This window comes from Solea senegalensis, linkage group LG1 (assembly GCF_019176455.1).
Source record: "Solea senegalensis isolate Sse05_10M linkage group LG1, IFAPA_SoseM_1, whole genome shotgun sequence".
Lineage (NCBI taxonomy): Eukaryota > Metazoa > Chordata > Actinopteri > Pleuronectiformes > Soleidae > Solea > Solea senegalensis.
This window is the reverse complement of record NC_058021.1, coordinates 11,590,035-11,611,862: the sequence shown is the minus strand read 5'-3', so window position 1 is coordinate 11,611,862 and position 21,828 is coordinate 11,590,035. Positions and strand designations below refer to the sequence as shown.

At 42.3% G+C, this 21,828-nt stretch overlaps 1 protein-coding gene across 1 annotated transcript in view; it reads right to left on the bottom strand.

Moving 5' to 3' along the window:
• Positions 1 to 757: 757 nt before the first annotated feature.
• ece2a (endothelin converting enzyme 2a) overlaps positions 758 to 21,828 on the bottom strand; it is a 64,769-nt gene continuing 43,698 nt past the window's right edge. Inside the window, exon 4 of the mRNA XM_044031582.1 lies at positions 758 to 1,351. Within this exon, the coding sequence (XP_043887517.1) occupies positions 1,064 to 1,351 (288 nt within the window). The 3' untranslated portion in view covers positions 758 to 1,063. The remainder of the gene's footprint in view (positions 1,352 to 21,828) is intronic.

Genomic DNA, 21,828 nt, shown 5'->3' with positions numbered 1-21,828 from the left:
ATAGAATGTATAATCTACCTGTGAGGAGCTCCTTCTCCTCTTGTAGGTCACCCTCCTGTGCTCCTCTGTCTTCCTGAAATATATATTTACCACAGCCATTTCCATTCTCTTTTTGAACATCTGTCCTTCCACATTCCTCTCCTTAACCCTATACCAGCACCTCCTCATCCCCTCTGTTTCCTTCACCAACATGCTGAAGTATGCTCCAGTCACCTCTCTCTCCCTGGGGAACACTCGGAACCACTTCATCCAACCTACTCCACGTTCCCTCTTTTTTCGTCTAACTGATAACCAACCTGTGGGGCATAAGCACTGACAACATTCAACATCACAACTTCAATTTCTGATGCTCTGGTCACCTCCAGAACACTCACTTTACAAAATCTTCCTTCAAAGTTACCCCCTACAAAGCTTCACTTTCCATCTAAATCAGATGTGTCAAACTCATTTTTGTTCAGGGGCCACATACAGCACAATTTGATCTCAAGGGGGCCGGACCAGTAAAAATAGTAAAATAATAGCATAATAACCTATGAACAACAAGAACCCCTTTGTTTTTTCTCCTTTGTTTTACATTTACTGAAAGATAATTTTACAAAACATGAAATTTCTTGTGAAATTAGAAGTGCAATTACAACAATATCATGCTAAATTTACTATTTACACAGCACACTGGATCTATAAAGGCACAAACATTTAGTCACGGGAATCTGGAGCATTTGACATTACGTTTAGATTAGACGATTGGACCCTCTGGCGGGCCGGTTCTGGCCCCCGGGCCGTATGTTTGACACCCCTGATCTAAACCATGGTAGAGCAGTTTGGATCTGGTTCACTTGCTGCTAAATAATTCAATTTCTAAGGTGGTTAATAGATCTTTGCTTTGGGTTTTGTTTTCGGAACAAGGAAGACATTTTGTTTAGTTTCTCTTGTGACGAGTGAAGCTTTTTGTAATACTAGTACTGCATGTATATGTACATATACATATATATATATATATGTAATATATATACATGCAGATTTTGGTCTAATGCATTAAAAAACGTTCCTACATTTTGTCACCTTATAAGTCAATATTCGACAGGAAGTCTTCCTCATCCTCCTTTTGTGTCGTGGCGTTGCTGTTTGGTGGAGAGTTGGCATCCTCAGGTTTCTTCTCTAGAGCTGCATCCTCTGCACTGAGCTGCTCTCCTTTGGTCATCACATAGACAAAATACCCAAATCCTTCCCCATAGCTGTACTGTTTGATTGACCAGTTGTACTCTGTGCGAGCGTAGAGACGTTTCCTGAAGTGGGGCTGAGCGAAGGTAACAGAAATGAACCGTCCTCTGGGCTTCAGGCAGCGGCTGATCTGGGAGAAGAATAAAGTCAAAGTATTAGGAGACGTTTATGCAAAGACCCACATGTCATTATATATGAACTCCTCTGCTGGTGAATTATTGGAGATGGTTTTTTACAGTCCAGGTCATTGCTTCTGTTAGTTATAGGCTAGACTTGTTATGCATGCATTTATGTTCATCACTATCTGTATTATCAACAGGATCTATTTTCTCTTCTTGTAAGAAGATCCCAGTGATTTCATTTTAGCGCACAATGTTAAGAAGAAAACAATCAAGGTCAAGAGCAATGATGATAAATAAAGCCATTTTGCACTAAGCGTTTTGAGTTTTTGTTGAGTAAATACATGTTGTTTCCAAACCTTAGTCACAAAACACTCTGACTCATTGGATTGTATGCCATGGCTATTTCTGTTCATCTGTCAAATACCAAACTATCCAAAATCAGCTCGTTTATAAACAGTGTTGGATTGCTGTATCCCACAGCAAACGTTTAGCACGGAGCTTTTCACCGCACAGCGACGGCTGCTTAGCCGTGCAATCTCATCACACAGTCTGACGGCATAAAAAAAAAAAAGTCTCTCCGTATGAATAATTGTTGTGTTGGGTCCTTCCAGTGTGTTGAGCACTTAATGCGAGATACACGTGTGCATCAGGACACAACACACTTCACAAGAGAGCTACAGAGCTCAAGCAAACAAAAGTGCACACACACACACACACAAACATAGGGATATGAACAATGACACAAACACAACACACACATTTAGCTTAATTTTGGCAGGGAGCTACTCCAGAGACAGAACTGTGTGTGGGAGTGAAGTGACAGAAAGCACAAAAAAGCACCTTCTATTACAGGCATGCAGCATTTACATCTAATAAATTAGAATAAACCTCATAACATCCATGAACTAACTGCCACTGTTCAAGATTTGAGTCATTTGGCTCAAAGTAACTCAACAGCCATGGGTGATAAACTTTGTACCACCTCTGATAATTCTTTTTACGGTTTCAGAACACTCTTCAAGATCAACTTCTGTGGCTTTTACACAGCATAGAATGACACAGCTGAAGAAGAATTACACAACAGTATTGATAATGAGAACTAACCAAGGTTATAATAGTTTTTATTTTGTTTTGACTTTTTGTTTTTAAGCGGGTTTGCTAGTTTGAATTCATTTTTATTTTTTTGTAAATGATTAGCTTTAGTTTAGTTTTTCATAGTTTTAGTGTTTCCAGTTAGTGATTTCAGTTAACAAAAGTCTTTTTCCAACTTTAGTTCTCATTACCTACAATCACCTTGGAACTAACAGACTTAGAATTAAAAAATAGAGATGCTCGAATGAGTGAAGGCCTCTCAGTGGTGCTGCTTTATTGTGATGACAGACTCGCTGGTCGAAACACAACACAGCAAAACAATATATTGTTGTCAGAGACAGAGACATGTCTGAGAGCTGAGAGACGGCTGAAGTATTCACAAAAACTTTTTACTAAAATAATGTGGGAACCTATGAATATTTAAACTTAAAAAAGTGGTCTGTGTGTTATAACAACAACAGAAAACTCTGGATATCCATTAACACCAACCACTACTTTATCTAATTTACTAAGTAAAAGTAGTAGTAGAGACTAGAAAAACGTCATATTTGTTATTGCCTTGACAAATTCATGAATTCTTCTGTCATACGTGTATATATACGCTGGATATGCAAATGTATAGCAGGAAGCTCCTTCATGCTCTCCGTGCCTGGCTCTGTGCCTGAGCTTTGAAGGCAGAGTCCGCTGCTGCTGAGCTCACGTGGTGATCATGAAAGCGTGGTAATGTCGGGCAAGCACGCCAGGACGGAGTAGCTGTGGTCTGTACAGTAAGCTGCTACTCTTCTACACCCACCCTCCTGGGGTCTTTGGAAAAGAAGAGTCCCTCTCTGATGAGCACGTGTATTCTGCTCTTCTCACACGATTCGTCTCCGCCAGCCCGAGCATGAATTATTCACTCTCCACTGTGACATGGATAAATAGCAAGAAAGAGGGTGGAGGGCTCATTACATGCCCAATAACATGAGAAGTGAAAGGACAGCAGAGTAGGTTGATCTACTGCAGACTGAGTGCAAAAGTAAAAAAAAAAACATTAAAAGGAGACAAAAGTATGACAAGCTTTACTTTTCGTTTGGATTGTAGACCGTGCATCTTAAATGTCCCCGGCACAAAACAATGCACGGTATTCTACAGTACATTTGAATGGATTCAAATGTTCAGTGAAATCTCATTAAATCTGTGAAAAAAGATCACTTTTATAAAGTTTTAATCTACACATGTAGAAATTCTTTGGAACAATCCACCAGACAGCTAACAGACGCACTTTAGCAAGTGTCTAGATGTCATTTAAGTATACAGTGTGATTGTTTAGTTCATCTCCACTGCCATCCTGACTGTGTAGCAGACTGGAGGAACAGTGACTGTCATATTGATTTGAACACTGTCTAAAGACTCGACTGTATGTTTTGCAATATTCTGCACATCCTTTAATAGTTTGTAGTTTTAACTTCTATGCAACAATCCTATGCAAATGCACTTTTTCATGCCACTTTCCACAGTGCGAGGTTATATATTGTATATTATTTAAATATCCTGGTAATACTTTTGTAATATCCTATATTTTATTTCTAGATTATTAGTATTTTAATGTATATTAAATTCTAATAATGTATATTTTTCATATTCCTTTTTCTTTTATTCATATTTGTCTACCTCTCACCCTTTTGCTGCTGTAACAAGTGAATTAAGTCAATTCAGTCTAATCTAATCTAATGAGCGAGCACTCACTACACTGTTGACTAAGGTGTGGTCCAGTTCATTACTATCTTCCAGTGGAACAAGATTATGTTTTTAACAAACAAAAACCTGATATAAGGTCTCTACTTGTGACATGGTCCGTTTCCTCTGTGTTCTTGGTTGTTTCCACTAAAGTGCAACAGTCTTTGAAATGGGCGATGAATCTGATCTGCTTTATTGCATGTTACAATAAAAACACTACAGATGGTTAATTGAAAGGTCCAGTGTGTAATATTTAGAAGGTAAGTAATCGCTTTAAAATCAAAATCATTTGGTCTTTGCAGCCTAAGAATACACACTGTATCTTGCCCGTTTCCCGTTTCTACAGCAGAAGTTTACTGCAACACAAATGAAAAAGAACGTTTCTGCCCACACAGCGACGCATAGACCGTTGACGACGAATAACGAAGTGGAAGAGAGAGTGAGTGGAGAGAGTTGTGAGAGGCTGTTTACTATCACTTCAGTTCAATTACGTGCTGGTGAGAGAAAGAGGTGAGTGGAAGAGTCCTCCATTTGTCACTCTCTGGAGTCTCACTATTAGAGGTCACCAAATATTAAGAGACCCTTTTAAACTATATTTATATGTTTTAGACCGTGAACTGTTGAGCCTATTGTGTCCAGTACAGATATGTTTTCAGTCTGTCCAATACTGCACATCGTGGTACTGGTGCCATTTAAAGTGATGACACTGTTTCTGAAATAAAACCCATTTCCTAAAACAACATGTTGAACTGCAATTCAATGACAATAATACTGTAGCGACACAACTTTCTTCAATCACAATATTACAAGGGTTCAATATATTTTTCTATATAAAATCTCTTGAGTTTTAAAACCTCATGACTTCGAGTGTACTGTAGAGCACGATTCAAAAATGCTCTATTGCAATGACCCTCTTGGCCATAATTGTCTGTATTATTAATGTTCACACATACTAACTAAAGTTTAAACTGGACAAAAGTCAAAACACTCTACAGGTGGTGCAGTCCAGACTTCAGTGACTTGGTACATTGCAGTGGGAGTCCTGACTTCACCCTGTCAGCCATTATTCATGACATTAAGCTTTATGGGTGCTCTCCCTCTCTCTCTTTCTCTCTCTGTATCTGCAGTGTAACTCCAGACCCTTATGTCACAAGTGACTGGACGACTGACATCACTGCAACCCAACACGACACTGATCTATAGTGAACAAGTCGGCTATGACCGTGGCCACTCGACAGTGAGGTCGGAACAATAAATTATGCAATGTATTTGACCATAATACAAGAAAAAAAAGAAGACACGTCACATTAGCACAATCTGTCTTTATGTGTTTGCATAGTCTCACACTCGGCTATAGCGTGCAGGAAATCCTCATCTCATCATAGTAGTATGATGCATCGAGTGTAGTACTAGTGAGTCACATTTTACACAGTATATGAGCATGCACACTACGACTAGAACAGCAGCTCTGCAACTATGTAAATCATCCACCCACACATCAGCATGGAGGTATTATTATGATAAAGGATCAGCTGTGGCAGGTCTGCACACAGTTGTCATGTAAATGCTACAGATACACAAGATATAAGTGTTTCTCTTATGGGCCAGATAAGAGGTTCACTTTTTCAGGACGAGCAGATGAGCTGTGAAGTAAGTAAGTAATGACACACGCGCACAAAAATGTCAAACTCAGGCGAATTAGCGGGTGAATGACCGCCACACTCAAACACTGGAGTAGCAGAGGCACCAAAACAGTGAGTCAGTATTCACACCATCCACACACACACATCTGTAAACTGATCCTAAGTGAGCCACACAGAGCCTCTTCAAGAACACATGAGAAACCACTCACTCTCATCCGTCTTCACACACTCTCATTCTACAGAACCTCTACAAAAACAATTCAATGATAGCCTCTCTCTCACACACACGCACACGCACACACACAAGCACACAATCGTGATCTTTCCTCAATTATTCAGTGTTGCGGAGGAAGATTGTGTCTTGAAGTGACCTGATCTCCCTTGTGTTTATAGCGAAAAGTGGTAAAGTGAGGTCCAGAGTAGAGATGAATATGAATCCCGGGTATTCCCACTGACATTTAGAGATGATTTATAAAGTGCTAATAAATAATGATTCATAATAATAGCAGCAGTGTTTTATGCCACCCACAGGGAGACAGCAGCAGGGGCAGCAGGTCATCTACTGTATATGAGCATTTCTGAGCAGCTGGAAATCATGTTTGTGTCAAGAGAAAAACTGCTATTCTTATTATTAATAATAATAATAATAATAATAATAATAATAATAACTTCTGAGGCAGTAACAACCTTCAAGACACGAGGTAGGAGCTGTAATCACATACACTTCAGCTCAGTACTTACTTTGCAAGAACTTAAACCTGGATTTTGCCGTTGATAGACTGTTTTCAGATTTCAGGCAGCTTCTTGCTTATCAGAAATATCTATGCAACACACACACTAGCGACATGGCTATATGGAAGACAGTGATTTGACCACATTGGTCCTTAATTGAATATCTAAGGGCGCTTTCACACCAAGTAGTTTGCTGTGAGGACAAATCTGGATTCAATCCTATAGGACATGTTGACCTTTTTGGCTTGTTACAAATGTAATGGGCATTTTGAGGATTAAGGTACTTGGTTTGTGGGTAAAGGTTTGGTTAGGTTAAGTTTAGACTTTCAGTTGTGATGGTTAAGGTTAGGGTAAGAGGATGCATTATGTCTATGAGTGTCCTCACTAAGGTAGCTGTACAAAAGTGTGTGTGTGTGTTTGTGTGTGCGTGCGTGTAAGTATGCAGCCTCTTCACTCTGTGGGTTAAGTAGAGCTGATCAGTGGACAGAGACAACAACAGTGCTATCTTAGGACGGCAGACCTGTATGGACCACAGCCTCCTGTCTCCTTTAGAGATACAAAGTGGAGCGCGCGCACACACACACACACACACACACACACACACTGTTGTGTGGAACACAAACACACATGCGTTATGTACACGCATGAACCCAGGCCTGATCTTAGGCAGAGCGAAATAGCGTGGAGGAGGTACACTTTTTATATAGGTCATATTTTCATATCACATTTTTATAAAAATTCCAACCCATCTTCTCTTTGCTTGTTTACTGGTTCTATGTAGCGCTGCCCAACAACCACCCCCCCTTCAGCTTCCCACGTCCCTGAAGAAATGTGCCACATCTCTTCCTCTCCATTTCACCTCATCCGTAGGCTGCAGCCAGGCATGTGGTTGGCAAAAACGTGTAAACGTCTTGCAGAAAAGAAAAAGCGAGGAGGGGGTGGAGGAGGAGCTGCTCCTCCCCTTGGCCTGATTTAGTCGACCAGAATAATCATAAGTCGGCGAGATTTTATAAAAAAAAAAAACGGAAAGAAAGAAAAAACAACTGGAAACTCTATTGGAAGCTGCGGCTTGTCAAAATCAAATCAAAAACTATATGGCTGAACCATGTATGGCCTTTCATTTGAAAGGGCGGACACAGGAAGTGTGGTCACATTGTGTAGTTTGAAAGAAGCCACTTCAGTGTTTACGACAAAGTTTCTCAAATACTATGTCGGGTAGGCAATCCAAAGTTTTGCAACATTAGTATGATTGCCTCTCTCAGGTTGTTGTCCAGGTTGAAAAAAAAAACAACTGAATTTAGAACGTAAAACAATATCAGCAGTAAACAAATAAAGACCCCAAATCAAATGTGTGAAATGTGGAGCTAAATGCCGGCAGTCTTTCTGGGACAATTTCAGAGATATTTGGAAATTTATTTGGCATTTTTTTCTATTTTACTTTTGTACACATACTCTTTTTACTTTTAATTCAGGCTAAAAAAAACTAAAAGAAACTCACGTGATGCGACGTGATGGTGTGATTTAAGCGTTCCTGATCCAAGCACCAGCATCACGACAACTCTAAATGAATGCATGTGCAATCACTCATTTGCATCACGCACACGGCGTCTCACTCTGAGGGGGAAAAATTCAATATCTAACATGAAATTTACACTTTTGACTTTCATGAGAAGGAAACAACACAACAAACATGCTTCAGTGTGATCACACACACGTTGATTTACACAGACCCACATTCTCACTGGACACATGACAGTTCGAGGAACAGGGATGGATGACAGAGAAAACGTGACAGTGGTGGATTCTCCCTACCCCTTCTTTTCCTTCCTTGCCTCCTCAAATCTGCCCACCTACTTTTCCTCCTCCATATTTCCCTCTCCTCACCCAGCTCACACCCCATCTCCTCTGCCCACCCACAGCAGCGCTGAATTATACATCAGAGATCTCCTCTCTTTTCTCTCCTCGCTCACGAATCATCATAGCTACCCTCGTCTTCATGGGACAAAAATGACTTGTAGATAGATCATAATCTTGTGTGCATTTGCTGAAAGTTGATTCAAAATGCAGATCTCTGGGCTCGGCACTTTCCCGTATGTCTTCTCTGATATAAGTCTGTGTGGGCTTTTGCGGAGATTCTGGCTACTGTCGAAAGACAACATCCTGCCTCCCCTCTCTCACACCTCGCGTTGCCATGGAGACAAAAGTTTAGCAATGGTCACGGCAATGTATGTAGGTCAGAACAGGACACCTCTCAAAAACAAGAAACATACCGAGCAGCAGAGCGGGGGGTGGGGTGGGGGGGGGGACCCGCACATGTTCATTAGATGTTGAAAGTAGCAGAAAGTTGTGATAACGAGCAGCTCTGATTCGAGAATACAGCTCAAACAAGGCGAGAGGGAAGTACAGCAAGTGTTTGCAGTGGAAATAAACATCGGCATTTCACTGGGATTTGGGGCTTTTTTCAGCCTGCCAGCAAGCACGACTGAGAAGTCTTTCTCTCAGCAGCCTGATTAGTGTGTTGACTTTCAGTAAATGCATGAGATCAGTAAAGACAAGGATCTAATATCTTTCTGTTTTTTTAAAAAAAAATAAAAAAATAAAAAAATATGCAGCTCTGAACTGGGTCACTGCTGATATAGTTACAAAGCACATCTTCAACAGGAAGGAAACAAGAAGCTTCTGTGTAATTCTTCCCCTTAAAATCAGGTCCACTTTCAACCACGTGCTCCTTGCTGCGACACGTTACTTTCAGTGTGTCCATGCGAGTGCATTGACCCGCCTATATCTGATCAGCATCTTCACATTCAGTCAGCACATTCTCTCCCCATGGCAATCTGGAATGCCAAGCTAAAATTAAAACCTCTCTCTTATTTCTTTTTTTTCTTTCATCGAAAATAACCGTCTCTGGCTTTTATCTCTCCTTTTGTCTTTATCTCTCCCACTCCCTCTCACTGCCTCCTCACTCTTTCTGCCTTCCCTCTCCATTGGGGACCAGAAAGACGTTTGCTTTAATTACTGAACTACTTTTCACACTGGCCGAGAAAGACAGAGATGCACTTGAGACACCCACACTCGCCCACCATCATGCTTTTCATGTCTATCCTCCTCTAGTGTGTGTGAGAGGGACCATTTGCTTATGTTTAATTTTGTGAAGACTTCAGTTACAAAGCAGCACTGTTTTTAAAAAACAAACAAAAAAAATAAAACGAATGAAGCAATGTTCTTGATGCAGTGTGATGACAAGGCTTTTTTTCTTACTGGACTGCAGATAAGTCATAAATAAACTCATCTGCCTTTCACATAGAGACAAATAGGGTCTGCAGGGAAAGTAGAGCAAAACCTGACCAGCTCGTACAGTGACTGACTTAGAAGCAGTTGAGAATAAAAGGAGGGAGGGTGTTCCGATTCATTTTTAGCTGGCTCCCCTTTGCTTCATGTGTGCTTCTCTTTCCACAGTCTCTAAATCCGACACTGGCTTGAATGTAATTATCCACTACATTTGTGCGGGTAGACTTACATCTGCAATTGCTCTGTAATTAATTCATTGTGGCCTCTATTTAGCAGCACTTGTTGCATACATCTTAAACAGTAGCCAACGCATTTACCACTTTATGTGACTGGGTAACACTCAGATTTTAACTCAGAAACTGCCACTGCATAATTTAACAGCATGGACATGAAAAAAGTTTGTACCAACAGAGTCAAAACAGAGACAACTACATCAAACATGTCAAAAATCAAAGTGCATTTTGTTCTGTTTTTTTTTTACTGGCAAGCTGGAAATAAAGATTTTTGGCAGCAGATCCACCGAGGGAAACAGAGAAGTAGGGGAAGCAGAAAAGGAAGCCAGTGTGTCTGGCTGCTGAAGGATTCTCCCGTGGGATGAGGAAGTGGGACAGGAGGACAGACCTGTGGAGGTTCCACCAGCACACTAACACAGTCCAGTCCATTCAGTAGGCCAGTAGCACAGGGAAGCCACAAAAGTGTTAGAGGACAAAACAGACACCAGGCACCTATGTCTGGTCCATGGCAGCTCTGAAAGTGTTATTTTGGTAAGTTGATATATCGCTCTTTTGAGGTTGTATATCGATTATATTGATAAACCCTTCCACTAGGTGGAAACACAGCTTCAGTTGCGTTGCGTGAACCCATTTGACAATGCTAAGCACTACAGTTTTAAATGCAATATTAATTTCTTTGATTGTTGTTTTTGTTCAATTCAATTCTGTTACTTCCTGGGCCGATGTAAAGTATTGCCCATAGATCAAGGACATTCCGGCACGAGGAACTATTTATTTCCAGTTCTGGTTCTATTCTCCACCTTAAAAAAAAAAAATCAATTAGCCATTGTTCTTGTCCAAGAAGTGAGGATCCTTTCCACTGACTTAACTGAAATCTAGAGCCTGGTATTATGAAGAGGCCCATTCAGTCAAAGGTACAATCGATACACCTGATGGTGCATGTGGATACAGACACAGATGAATTTACGTCATCCTATGCTGGTCCACATTCATTATATATCACATGTTTTCACATGTCATGCGGGACAACACTAATATTCATCTATGGCCATTTACACTTAGTGTTTGTAGAGAGAAGTAGAAGAGGTTTAAACTCTTCTTTACAGAGCACAGCTCCTGCAGCTGTAGGCACGTCAGTTTCCATAACAACCTGAAAAGATATGTGTACATATATATATATATATATAAACCCCAAAGAACTTAAACTAATTTATTCTTGAAGTTTGGATGCATGAAAGAAAGTCTGTTCATCTCTTTCTGCTCTCGACATACAACAAACAACTCCTAACTGCAGCCAAAGATGTACTGAAATGTACACAATTTGATACCATTATTATTGTCACTGTAGACAAAATGATTGATTATGCAGCAAACGTCCTCACAACTGATGGACTTAGCTTCATTGCTGCCACTTCAGTCCTGTTTAGAAGAGAAAGCCTGGCGACAGTTGTCGTACAATCATCTGTTGAGGTGGCAGTGTTCCAGTGGCAGGTGGTTCACTGCTTTTTTAGGTGCTGCCTAATTTTCTTGATCACCTTTGAGGGGTTTCCACACCTTGACTGGAGTGTACCTGCAGTGAACAGATTTAACACCGAAACAAAATCCACTGTCGGTCATGTAGATTGGTCAAAAGAGCCACATCTCACAATAACCACAGTTATGTTCTCTAACTGGGTACAGAGTTAAAGTTTATAGAGATTATGTTTCTGACTGCATTCTATGATAATCTTCAAATCCTGCAGCAATTATCTCTGTGCTCTGTTTGAATCTGCAATAAGACGGCAAAGCTTTTTTTTTTTTTTTTTCCTCCTGCATCTTCACACAAATCCAGTCCAGGACTCATTTGGAACAAGAAGATAAAACTGTTCTTTAACTACGCCTCTACTGTCTCATTAAGTGTCGAGCCTTCACAGTCAGGCAGTCAGAGCTGCAGAGTCAGGGGAACAAGTGATGGGTTTGAGCCCAGTGTAGTGTGAAGGTACTTTGTGTGAGGGAGGAGAGGAGAGGAGCAACTGGATCCACATTAAAGCAGTGAGAACTGCAGAGATTTAACAAAGCACGTGTAGCAGACAATCGCTTCTTTGTTTTTCCACACATGTACCTGTGTACGTATAGCATGTCACTATGTGTGTTTGCTTTAAAGATAATTATCTTACACTATTTTCACCTCAGTCATAGAAAAACATTGTGGCTCTTGGGATCGTCATCAGCAGGAATCAGACATGCTTAATGTGTTTCCACAAAATAATCGTCCATATGTCGTATGTAATGTAAAAAAAAACACTTTTCAGGAGTGACTGTGGCTACAAATGATTAAGAAGAAGAAGAAATGATCTTATCAGGAATGAATTAGCCTCCTTCAAAAAAAAAAAATTAATATTGGTCCTAATGGTGATACCTCGAGAGCTCACTTAATTCTCAGGTGGTACTTGTTACAAACATTTTGAGAACCACTGTTCCACAGTGTCCGTGTGCCTGCTCTGCATCACACCAAAACTGATTCTGAGCACTCCTACAGTCCAGAGCAAAGCATGGGACGTTGGAACACGCCCAATACGACAGTCGACGTAAAGCTTAAGCAAAGCATTTTTAAAACCCGCTCTCCGTCAACACAGCTATTGTAGCAAGATGTAGTGCAGCTGGCATGTGGCCAGTGAGGAGCGTGTACTAAACGGAGTCAGTCCCTGCAGCCAACAACATTTAGTGGACACCTCATACTGATGGTTCTGCTGGTAGTGCCAAGCTATACAGAGCTGTGATAAACTGTTGCTGCTCTTGCTGGTGTCACTGAAGACGCCTGCGGTTGTAAATATCTTATCGGAGAATAGTAAGATAGCAGGCCAGGGATTGACGTGAGCGCTGGGCAGTTACATCATCCTGTGTTTTTCCTACTTCCACCTGGTTAAACTGGACTCTACCGCTGAAAGGATTAATCGATTATTAATCGATTACCAAATTAATCGACAACTATTTTGATCATCGAGTCATCGGTTTGAATCTTTTTTCATGATTAAAACAAGATTTCCGTTTGTTTAAGCTTCTTAAATGTGAATATTTTCTTAATTTCTTTGCTCTGGATAACAAAGAAATCATTAAAAGTTAATCATTTTGGTTTGTGGACAAATCAAGACATTTGAGAACATCATTTCCAGGTTTGACGAACACCGATCAACATTTTTGAAGGTTTTCTGATATTTTATGGACCAAACGATGAATCGAGAAAATAATCGACAGATTCATCAATTATGAAAATAACTGTTGGTTGCAGGTCTACTGGACTCCCACCGTGACAGGAGTTGCAGACATTGTCGGAGTTGATGTTGAAATAATTGGAATGGGAACGAGTCACCACCAATGAGTCTTTAATTCAAAGTTAACAGCCGGAGGAATTCCCCGGCTGTGATGCTACCACAACACCACTAACAGTGTTCAAACTAGTTTTAGATTACTGCCTCACTGCAGTGTGCTTCTTCCAAGCAGTCAAGTTACACTTTATATCCATGTCGTTATATATATATGTAGTGAATACTTTAAAGCAATTGAATTGTTTGGTTATAATTCACATAATTCTTCTTGGTTATGGTCAACCTTTTTTTAGTCGAGTTACAGTTATTTTGACATTACAGTGATGAAAGATTATACTGGTTGCTTTATTCCATGACAAGCAAAAGTAGATGTGGATATTCTGCAAAAGTATGTACACCATGTTATTCATACCACTTAAGATTTTCAATATAAACCCATTGAAGCTGCCAACAGCTTCCTTTGGATATAAGTGATTGGCTACCTGGATGGAAGCGAAGCAACTGGATTTGTTTGGGTCATGTTTAGTAATATAACATTTAGTGTACATACATTATAGCTAGTAGGCTGAAATGTTGAAATGATGGTAGCTCAATAAATGTCTTAAATGCTTTAATTACGTTTCCACAGATTGCAGAAGATTTTTCAAAGACGTTTTACTACTCTGCATCAAATGTTTAAGAGATGAAGGGGAAGATTATTTCATCTATTCATTCAATATTTGAGACGACAAAGTATTTGGGATCATCGGCGAAAGGAATTTGTATTTGGAGTGATCGAGTATGGAAGCACAAACAATAAACGTCTTCTTTGATGCGTATTACAACTCGGGAAATCTGGAAAAACCTCCCACATTTGACGTGGTCGACGGTGTACACAGTGACACATTGAGAGGGACTTTAACAGAAAATCTGGCCTTCTGTTTTCAGCTTAATTAATTGTAATGTACTATTGGCTTTTTAAACAACAGGTTGATCTGTTTACATTTGTTTTTCTCTCTGTGAGTGTGCTACCACCAGCTGATTTATGTTTGTTTTTCCCCTCTTTCTCTTGTCTGCACATACGGTTGTTGCCCAAAACGGCTGTAAATCAATAAATAGAAATAAAAAATAATGATGTCATTTGTTTGAGTTATGGATGACGACATATTTTTACAGTTTAGCCTTAGTACTGTGGACAGTAATTGCAAAGAACAATAACAGAGCCCTTCCCAGCGCTAGATCCTCCGTACCTCATTACAAGCATCAAACCTGAAATTGGAAAAAAGCCAATCAACAGCCAAAAATACCTTTTTGGCTGTTGGCTAATTCCTTTTCATAGAAAATAATCAAAAGCCCACTGCAGTGCACTGTGCTTATCTAGCCTTAAAACGTCACATCCAATTCAACAGACACTCAATAGTGTCCTGACTCATGCTAAGTATTGGTTGCTATTATTCAGGAGCTATTTTTGTGGTAGCAGTCAATCCTGCAGGCACAACACACAGCTTGTAGACTGTGCAGCAGTCTCTAATCACGTGCTCAAAACCAGGTCAGCTACAGCATTAGACTGTGGGATGAAGCGCTCCCACTTTGGTCTCCTCCAATCCTCCATCCTTTAATATTAAAGAGCTGCTTTAAACTTTTTCCATGCAGCAACAAGCTCCCTTGCTGTTTTGCAGAGTCTTTATGCACATTGTTAAATTCTGTAAATACAGTAACATGAGAGAACATTCTGATATTTTGGTAGAAGCAAGAACTGATGCCTTCTCAGCAGGCTCAACACGGCCACTCCATCACTCTGTCACACCTTCTGTTTGCTTGTGCTCTGCTTATCTGTCACTCTTTCTCTCAGTCTCTCCATCCACTTAACGTCATCCGATGGGGTATTTTGGATTCAAGATGCTGCGATTGTTTTGTGAGAATTCAATGTGCCCGCAGGTTGTTGTTTTTTCATAATTAAACGAGGAGCAACAATCGGGCTGCAACACAAACAACATGTTGTTCCAAAAATATTTCTCATTTACATATCCACACTGTATAAATTAGTAAAACACTGATCACATACAGTAGTCCCAAATAATCTCAAGCGAGTGGAGTCACTTTAAAGAAATAGAACTGTTCTAAACATGTAAGACAGCAAAACCTCCCGTTCCTTTACATATGAGTAGATTTATTTCCTCTAAATTTGAAGCAATGTAAAATGTCCTCTTTTTTGCCATTTCTGCGTAAGTGCATCATTTGGCGAGTGGTGCAGTTATTTTCGAGCCTTTGAATACCTCTCAGAACACAATGCAGAGGTTCAGAGAGACATAAAATTGAAGATTTAATAGGATCAGAGTGGGATGAAAGAATCACTGATTTTACATGGACACATCCATATCATTCATGTAAGTAGGTCAACAAAATTCAGATATTTTATGTTGCAGGAAAAAGGTCGGGCAAAAAAAGGGACATGGGCTTTAGTCTTTATGTTTAAAATGTTGAAGAGAAGTAATAGTCAAATACTGCAGCCTGATTTAAAGATACAATTTAGATTAGAGTTTGATGTTTATAAGACCAAAAAACAACGTGCTTGCGTCATAATTTGCACATATCCTGTGCATTGTATAACAGTTGCTTACAGAACAAAGACTTAAAGTTCATGTAACAACCCTGCAGTTTCATTTAGATTTGAGTTAACAGAAGAGAACTTTCCCTCACTGAGCACCTCTTGTCTGGTGATAGCAGGATGGGATGCACCACACTGTCACCTAGTTTCCATGGTAACCTGTTGCTATGGAAACAGGCCCTGGAACAGACTCAGGAGTCGGGTGGTGGAGATTTTGTTGCCGGAGAGGCAGAAAGAGAGGTGAGGACGGATGAAAAAAAAACAAAAAAAAAAAAAACAACATTGAGAGAAAACATTAAGAAGTGGAAAATCTGGCGTAAGTGTATAAGCAATTCTCCACGCTTGTTAGCAAAGGTGCACAGTTCATGAACACCTGGTTTATTACTGTGGGATATTTATATTCCAGTATTCTCGACATTGATGAGTAACATATCGCAGAGAAGACAGAGAACAGCCTCTCATTGACATTCATTTCACTCATCTGATGGCCATATACAACAAACATTACAACAATGGTAAATACAGTTACATTCTCTCACCAAGTGCTCCACTCTCCCCATCTATGGTACAGCCGATGTAAGATTTAAATAGAATACAGCTATTTTGATTTCTCTTCAGTGGTTTATGAAGATGGGCAAGTCTTACAGTGAGAGTTAAGGTTCTGTTTATCCTGTAGTTCGGATTTTTTTTGATCACAAACAATCAAAAAAAAAAAACAACCAGTCAGGGCTAATTTAACGCTCAGTAATGTGAGTGAAGGGAATGTGAATGTGGCTTAAAAACAGCTTGATGTGTGCGTTACAGAGGGAAAATGTCAAAAGGCAGAGAACGGTGTCTGTCCAGATTTCTGCTGGCTGGTCTTCCCAGCTCAATGCTCCCTTCTGGAAAGGGTGACCAGAACAAGTACGGCGGGCACAACTCGACTGTCTTTCTGAAGGTTTATTCCACATACACAGTTAAGCAGACGTCAGTTTGCAGTTAAACAACATCTTGTTAGGTAGAAGTTAGTTAGACAGTTAGACAGTTAGTCAGGTTATAAAACCGACAAGTCGTACAGGTTCTGATGATAGATAGATTTACGAAGCTGTATACGAAGGCAATATATAACAAAACATGGCTTTGACAATGCACCTTAAAGGCTCTTTAAAGGCAACGGTGCTTTGATACCAATTACAACAATGAACAAATAAATAGAATGAAAGACAAATAGCTTTGCCTGCTAGAAAGTTCTACACCTCCCACTTGGCCTACTGATTCCTAAATCCAAGTAGACCACAACAACTACAAATTTTGCCTTTCAAAGTGGGTACATAAAGCTACATCGCTGGGTACGAACGTATTACACACAATTTTACCTTTCAAATGGTTACACAAAGCTACATTGCTGAGTATGAACGTACAATACAAATGAATGACAGATACAAATGACAAATAAAGGTTTCACTGTCCATGAACATATTGTCCTTGATGACACAGTGGCGCCCTTTACCGAAACACACCACCAGCCTCTCGTAGAGGGTGGTGGAGGGGGGGTCTTGATCCTTGTTCCGAAACACACCATCATGTGGTGGGGAATCTATTTCTGTTCCTCCACTGGTAACAGAACCACCAGCCTCCTGACATCTCTGTGAAGGATGGTGGTGGAGGGACAATTCTCTTTCTCTTTGCCTTTCCCTCTTTGTCCACTGGAAACCGGACAACTTTGGCACGTTCTCACTTTAACGTCTCGAACTACGCCTTTCACATCAGGATGGGCCTCCACAACTCGACCGAGCCTAAACTGGCCTCTCAGTGCATTCCGGTCAGCCAACCACACTAAGTCTCCCACTGTGACATTCCTCGCGGGTGCGTGCCATTTCTGTCGAACGAAGAGGCCCGGGCCCGCCAGCTGGCACCACCGCTTCCAGAACTTGTCGACCTCGATCTGGACCGCTCTTAGGCGTGCAACGGGGTAAGTCAGGTATTCAAACCCTCGAGAGTCCCCACTAGGCCCAGCACGGCCAAGCAGAAGTGAGTTGGGAGTGATGACTCCTACAGTCTCGTCTTGTACCTGGACTCTTGCGCCGATTGGTCTTTCGTTTGACAGATTAGCTGCCAGGTAGAGGAGAGTCTGGAACTCCAGTGCTGTCAGGTGACTTTCCACCCTGATGTTGCTCAACGCTCTCTTGAGTGTACGGACTGCTGCTTCAGCTGCTCCGTTTCGATGGGGAGAGTCTGCTGGGTGAAACACCCACGACCAATCGGTTCCAGCGGCGGTTGCTTTCTTTTGGACTTGATCCTTGTCGATGTTATTCAGGAATTCGTAGAGCTCCTTTAAAGCTGGCTTGGCGCCCACAAAGTTGGTCCCTTGATCCGACCAAAGTTTTCTCGGGTGGCCCCTGAGAGCTGTGAAGCGTTGGTACGCCTTTAGGAAGCCATCCGTTGACAGGTCTTCCACGATGTCAGCATGCAGCGCCCTGGAAGCCATACAACTGAATACTACTCCCCAGTAGGGGCCAAAGAGATCCAGTGCTGTTAGCTCAAACGGTGCGGCTGGTTCAGATCGTTCACTAGGAAGCTCACTCATCTGTTGCCTGCATAACCTTGCCTTGGTCTTTCGACAGTGCACACAGGAGTCAATGTTGCTTCTTGCGATTCTTGGCCCCTGTACTACCCATGCTTTGGACCTCACCCTGAGCAGTGTGCCAGCGATGCCTTCATGGTTGGCTCCGTGGGCTTCCCGTGTGAGGAGGGTGCTGATCCAGGCATTATATGGGGCCAGGGGTACTCCTGGGTTTCCCCAGGTGATGGTTTGGACTCTGGCGTAGCACCGCAGGAGCCCCGAAGCTTCGTCCTTGTTGACGACGAGTCTGTTCTTTATTCCTCGCCTCACAGTGTCTCTGATGACGTAGCGGGATGACGTAGGGGGATCTTGGAATGCAGTTTCAAGTTCGGTCACTGTCAGTACTACCTCCCACTTTGCTGGAATAAGGGCTCTCCCTATACGAGCAACGCATTTCTTTACAGCCTTTCGGGCATGACTGACCCCTCCACAGAGCTTAGCTAGAGGGTTGTACCTTTTCAGACCCACTTGGACTATGAGTGCGGCTCCCCCCAGTGTCTCATCTTTCTTGGTTTCGACAGGGATCGATTTCGTCTCATATCCTGCCAACTGGAGCCCTGCTAGAGACCTGTTATCTCCATCTGTGAAATTCCGGCCTTCACTACCAGAATTTAACAACTTCTGCGCTTGGGTTCTGATGAGAGCTGCTGTAAAGTCTTTCTTCTGGAGTTTACTCACTGTCTTTTTAGCATCAGCCGCCACTTTTGCTGCAGATTCCATAGGCCAATCTTTCACTGGACTAGACAGGAACTCGGGACCCTTCTGCCACGCGGAGTTTTCGTCTAGTTGCTTGGGTGAACACCCTCTCATGACGAGATCAGCGACGTTGACTTCACCTGGGATCCACCACCAATCAGTTACGGGCCTAGTCCTCTGGATCTCTCCGACTCTATTTGCAAAGAATGTTTGAAATCCGTAACTGTCTCGCTGGATGGCTCCCAGCACAGTCTGACTGTCTATGTAGTGGTACCACTTTTCTACAGCCAATCTTCCATGCTTCAGCATGTATTCCTTCAGGCGTGTGGCGAAGACAGCCCCACAGATTTCGGCTTTGACTGCGTCGCCTTTTTGGTTTAAGGGGGTTAACTTGGCTTTTGAGTCCACCAACCGGTTAACTACACCATCTGACGTTTCCCATCGTAGATACAGTACAGCGCCGTTAGATCCACAGCTTCCGTCAGAGAATGTGATTCCCCAGGGCTTGCCCCACCAGCCGGAGGGTGTGAGGCTTCTGTTGAACTTGATGCTTCCCAAGCGAGTGTACTCCTTGAACAGCTCGATTGCTTTCCCTCGGAGTTCGTCAGAGAGGGACTCATCCCAAGTGTCTTTGGAGAGCCTTCCAGCTTCCTGGAAGGCCTTTCTCACAAGAATCACACCTTTTTGCTTCACAGGTGTCGTTAGGTCGATGGGGTCGTACAATCCAGTGATCTGGCTCAGTAGGACGCGACGAGTTAATGGGTTTGGTGCTTTTACATCCACTTCTCCTTTAGTAAGGAGAGTCATTTGGTCAGGCTTTGCCTCGTCCTTCCTCCCACTTTGACCAGACCGGATCCAGGGCTTGAGGTAGAAGCCCCTTGCTTTCAGGATCTTCTCCACTCCCTCTAGGATCTTCTTCCAGTCGACCGGCTTCTCATGGTAGCTGGGTCTCTCAGAAATGTAAATGGGGATTGGCTTGCTGAACTTCAAAATCTCTATTCTTGTGGATAATGACTTTTGGCTTTTCAGGAACATTAACAGCCTCTCGAAATGGTTTCCCGGGAAGGCATAGTTTTTGGGGCTGCTCACATGTGAAAGCCACTGGGTTAGCATTTTCTTAGAAAGTCTGCTCTCTAAAGACAGTATCACCAGGTGCTTCTGCTCTTGTTTAGTGAGCTTTGGCTCCAATGAGCTGTGGCTTCTCTTCAGTTCCTTTGTCTGAGCCTTCAAACCCGTCTGGTTTGGAGTTAGCAGTGGTGTGCCAGCCAAGTCCTCCTGTGCTAAGCTCAGTCTTTCTCCTGGTGCCTTGAGGTCTTGATGCAGAGTAGACTCTTCTTCTTCTGACTCTTTCTGGTAGAAGTCAGAATGAAGCTCAGTGAGATTCTCCTGACCTTGCACCAAGGTCTCCTGCGGCTCTGCAGTTTGGGTCTCTTCAGAGTTCAGCTCCCTGCTGAGCTCAGGCATCTCGGCCCTCAGTTTACTCTGCTCCTCTACCTTCTTGTCATTGACTTCCGTTACTTTCTGTAACTCTGTCACTTGACCCTTCAGTTTCTCTTGCTCCACTTCAAAGGACTTTGTGGGACCCGCTTGCGTCTGGATACTCTTCCAATCAGCCTTCTCGTTCTCGGAGAGCTTAGGCAAGCTTATCTGTGTGACCTTCTTGGGTTGGGCCCACTGAGTGCTGTCTCCTCCCGTGACTGTACCAGAGTTGCTGGTGGGCACAGTGCTCCTTCGTCCCATACTGAAGTGGACGGGAGTAGCGTGAAGTCCTGGCATACTAGTGAGGGTCTGCGGAGGAGGGCTGGTAACACATGCAGTACTCCCACCTTGCAGAACAGGTGGGATGGTATTAACACGGGTTACTAGTCGGATATGCCCATTTCCCCGTTCGTTATCCCGGCAGCATGACCACTCATCCATCAGTTCCTCCTTTTTAATTGTCAATGTTAAAAGGAGTCTCCATTTTTCCTTACCATATGGCCGATAGTCTTTCCAAACATACACAGCGTCTCTGAGTTCATGGAGTTCTTGATCCAGTCCCTTCCTTCTGGCCTCTCGCTGACACCACTGTAGTGCACTTTTTCTTCCGAGTACCTCGGCCTGGTCGAAAGCTGAATTGAACCGTGCCACGAGGGTGCTTATATCCGGCTCGGCATCCTTGAACCACAGCATTTCCATAGTCTCACGGTACCTTTGCACAATAGCGTCCCTCGTTGCTAGGGCATTGCTCAGTTCACAGTTATCGTCCGTCCGGTCTATTTGTTCCAATTCTTCAATATATTCATTGCTGGCATCGACGAAAACACCATAATAACTCTTCAATCCTGTCACCTCTTTCGACAGTTCATCGAGGTGGCCAGCGTTAACTTTGAGACGATTAAAACGTGTTGTCAAGTTCCGCTGCGCATTTAATAGCCTCCGCTGTAGGCTTTCCAGATCTGGCTTGTTGTCTGCCATTTTACACGGCTGTGTTGGCTCCTCTGTTCCAGCTTCTCCTCTGTGAGGCTCTTCGCCCAGAAGAGCTCTGAATTCCAAGTGCACAACCTTATTCACGGCTGCGTTGGCTCTTCTGTTCCAGCTATTCGCCCAGA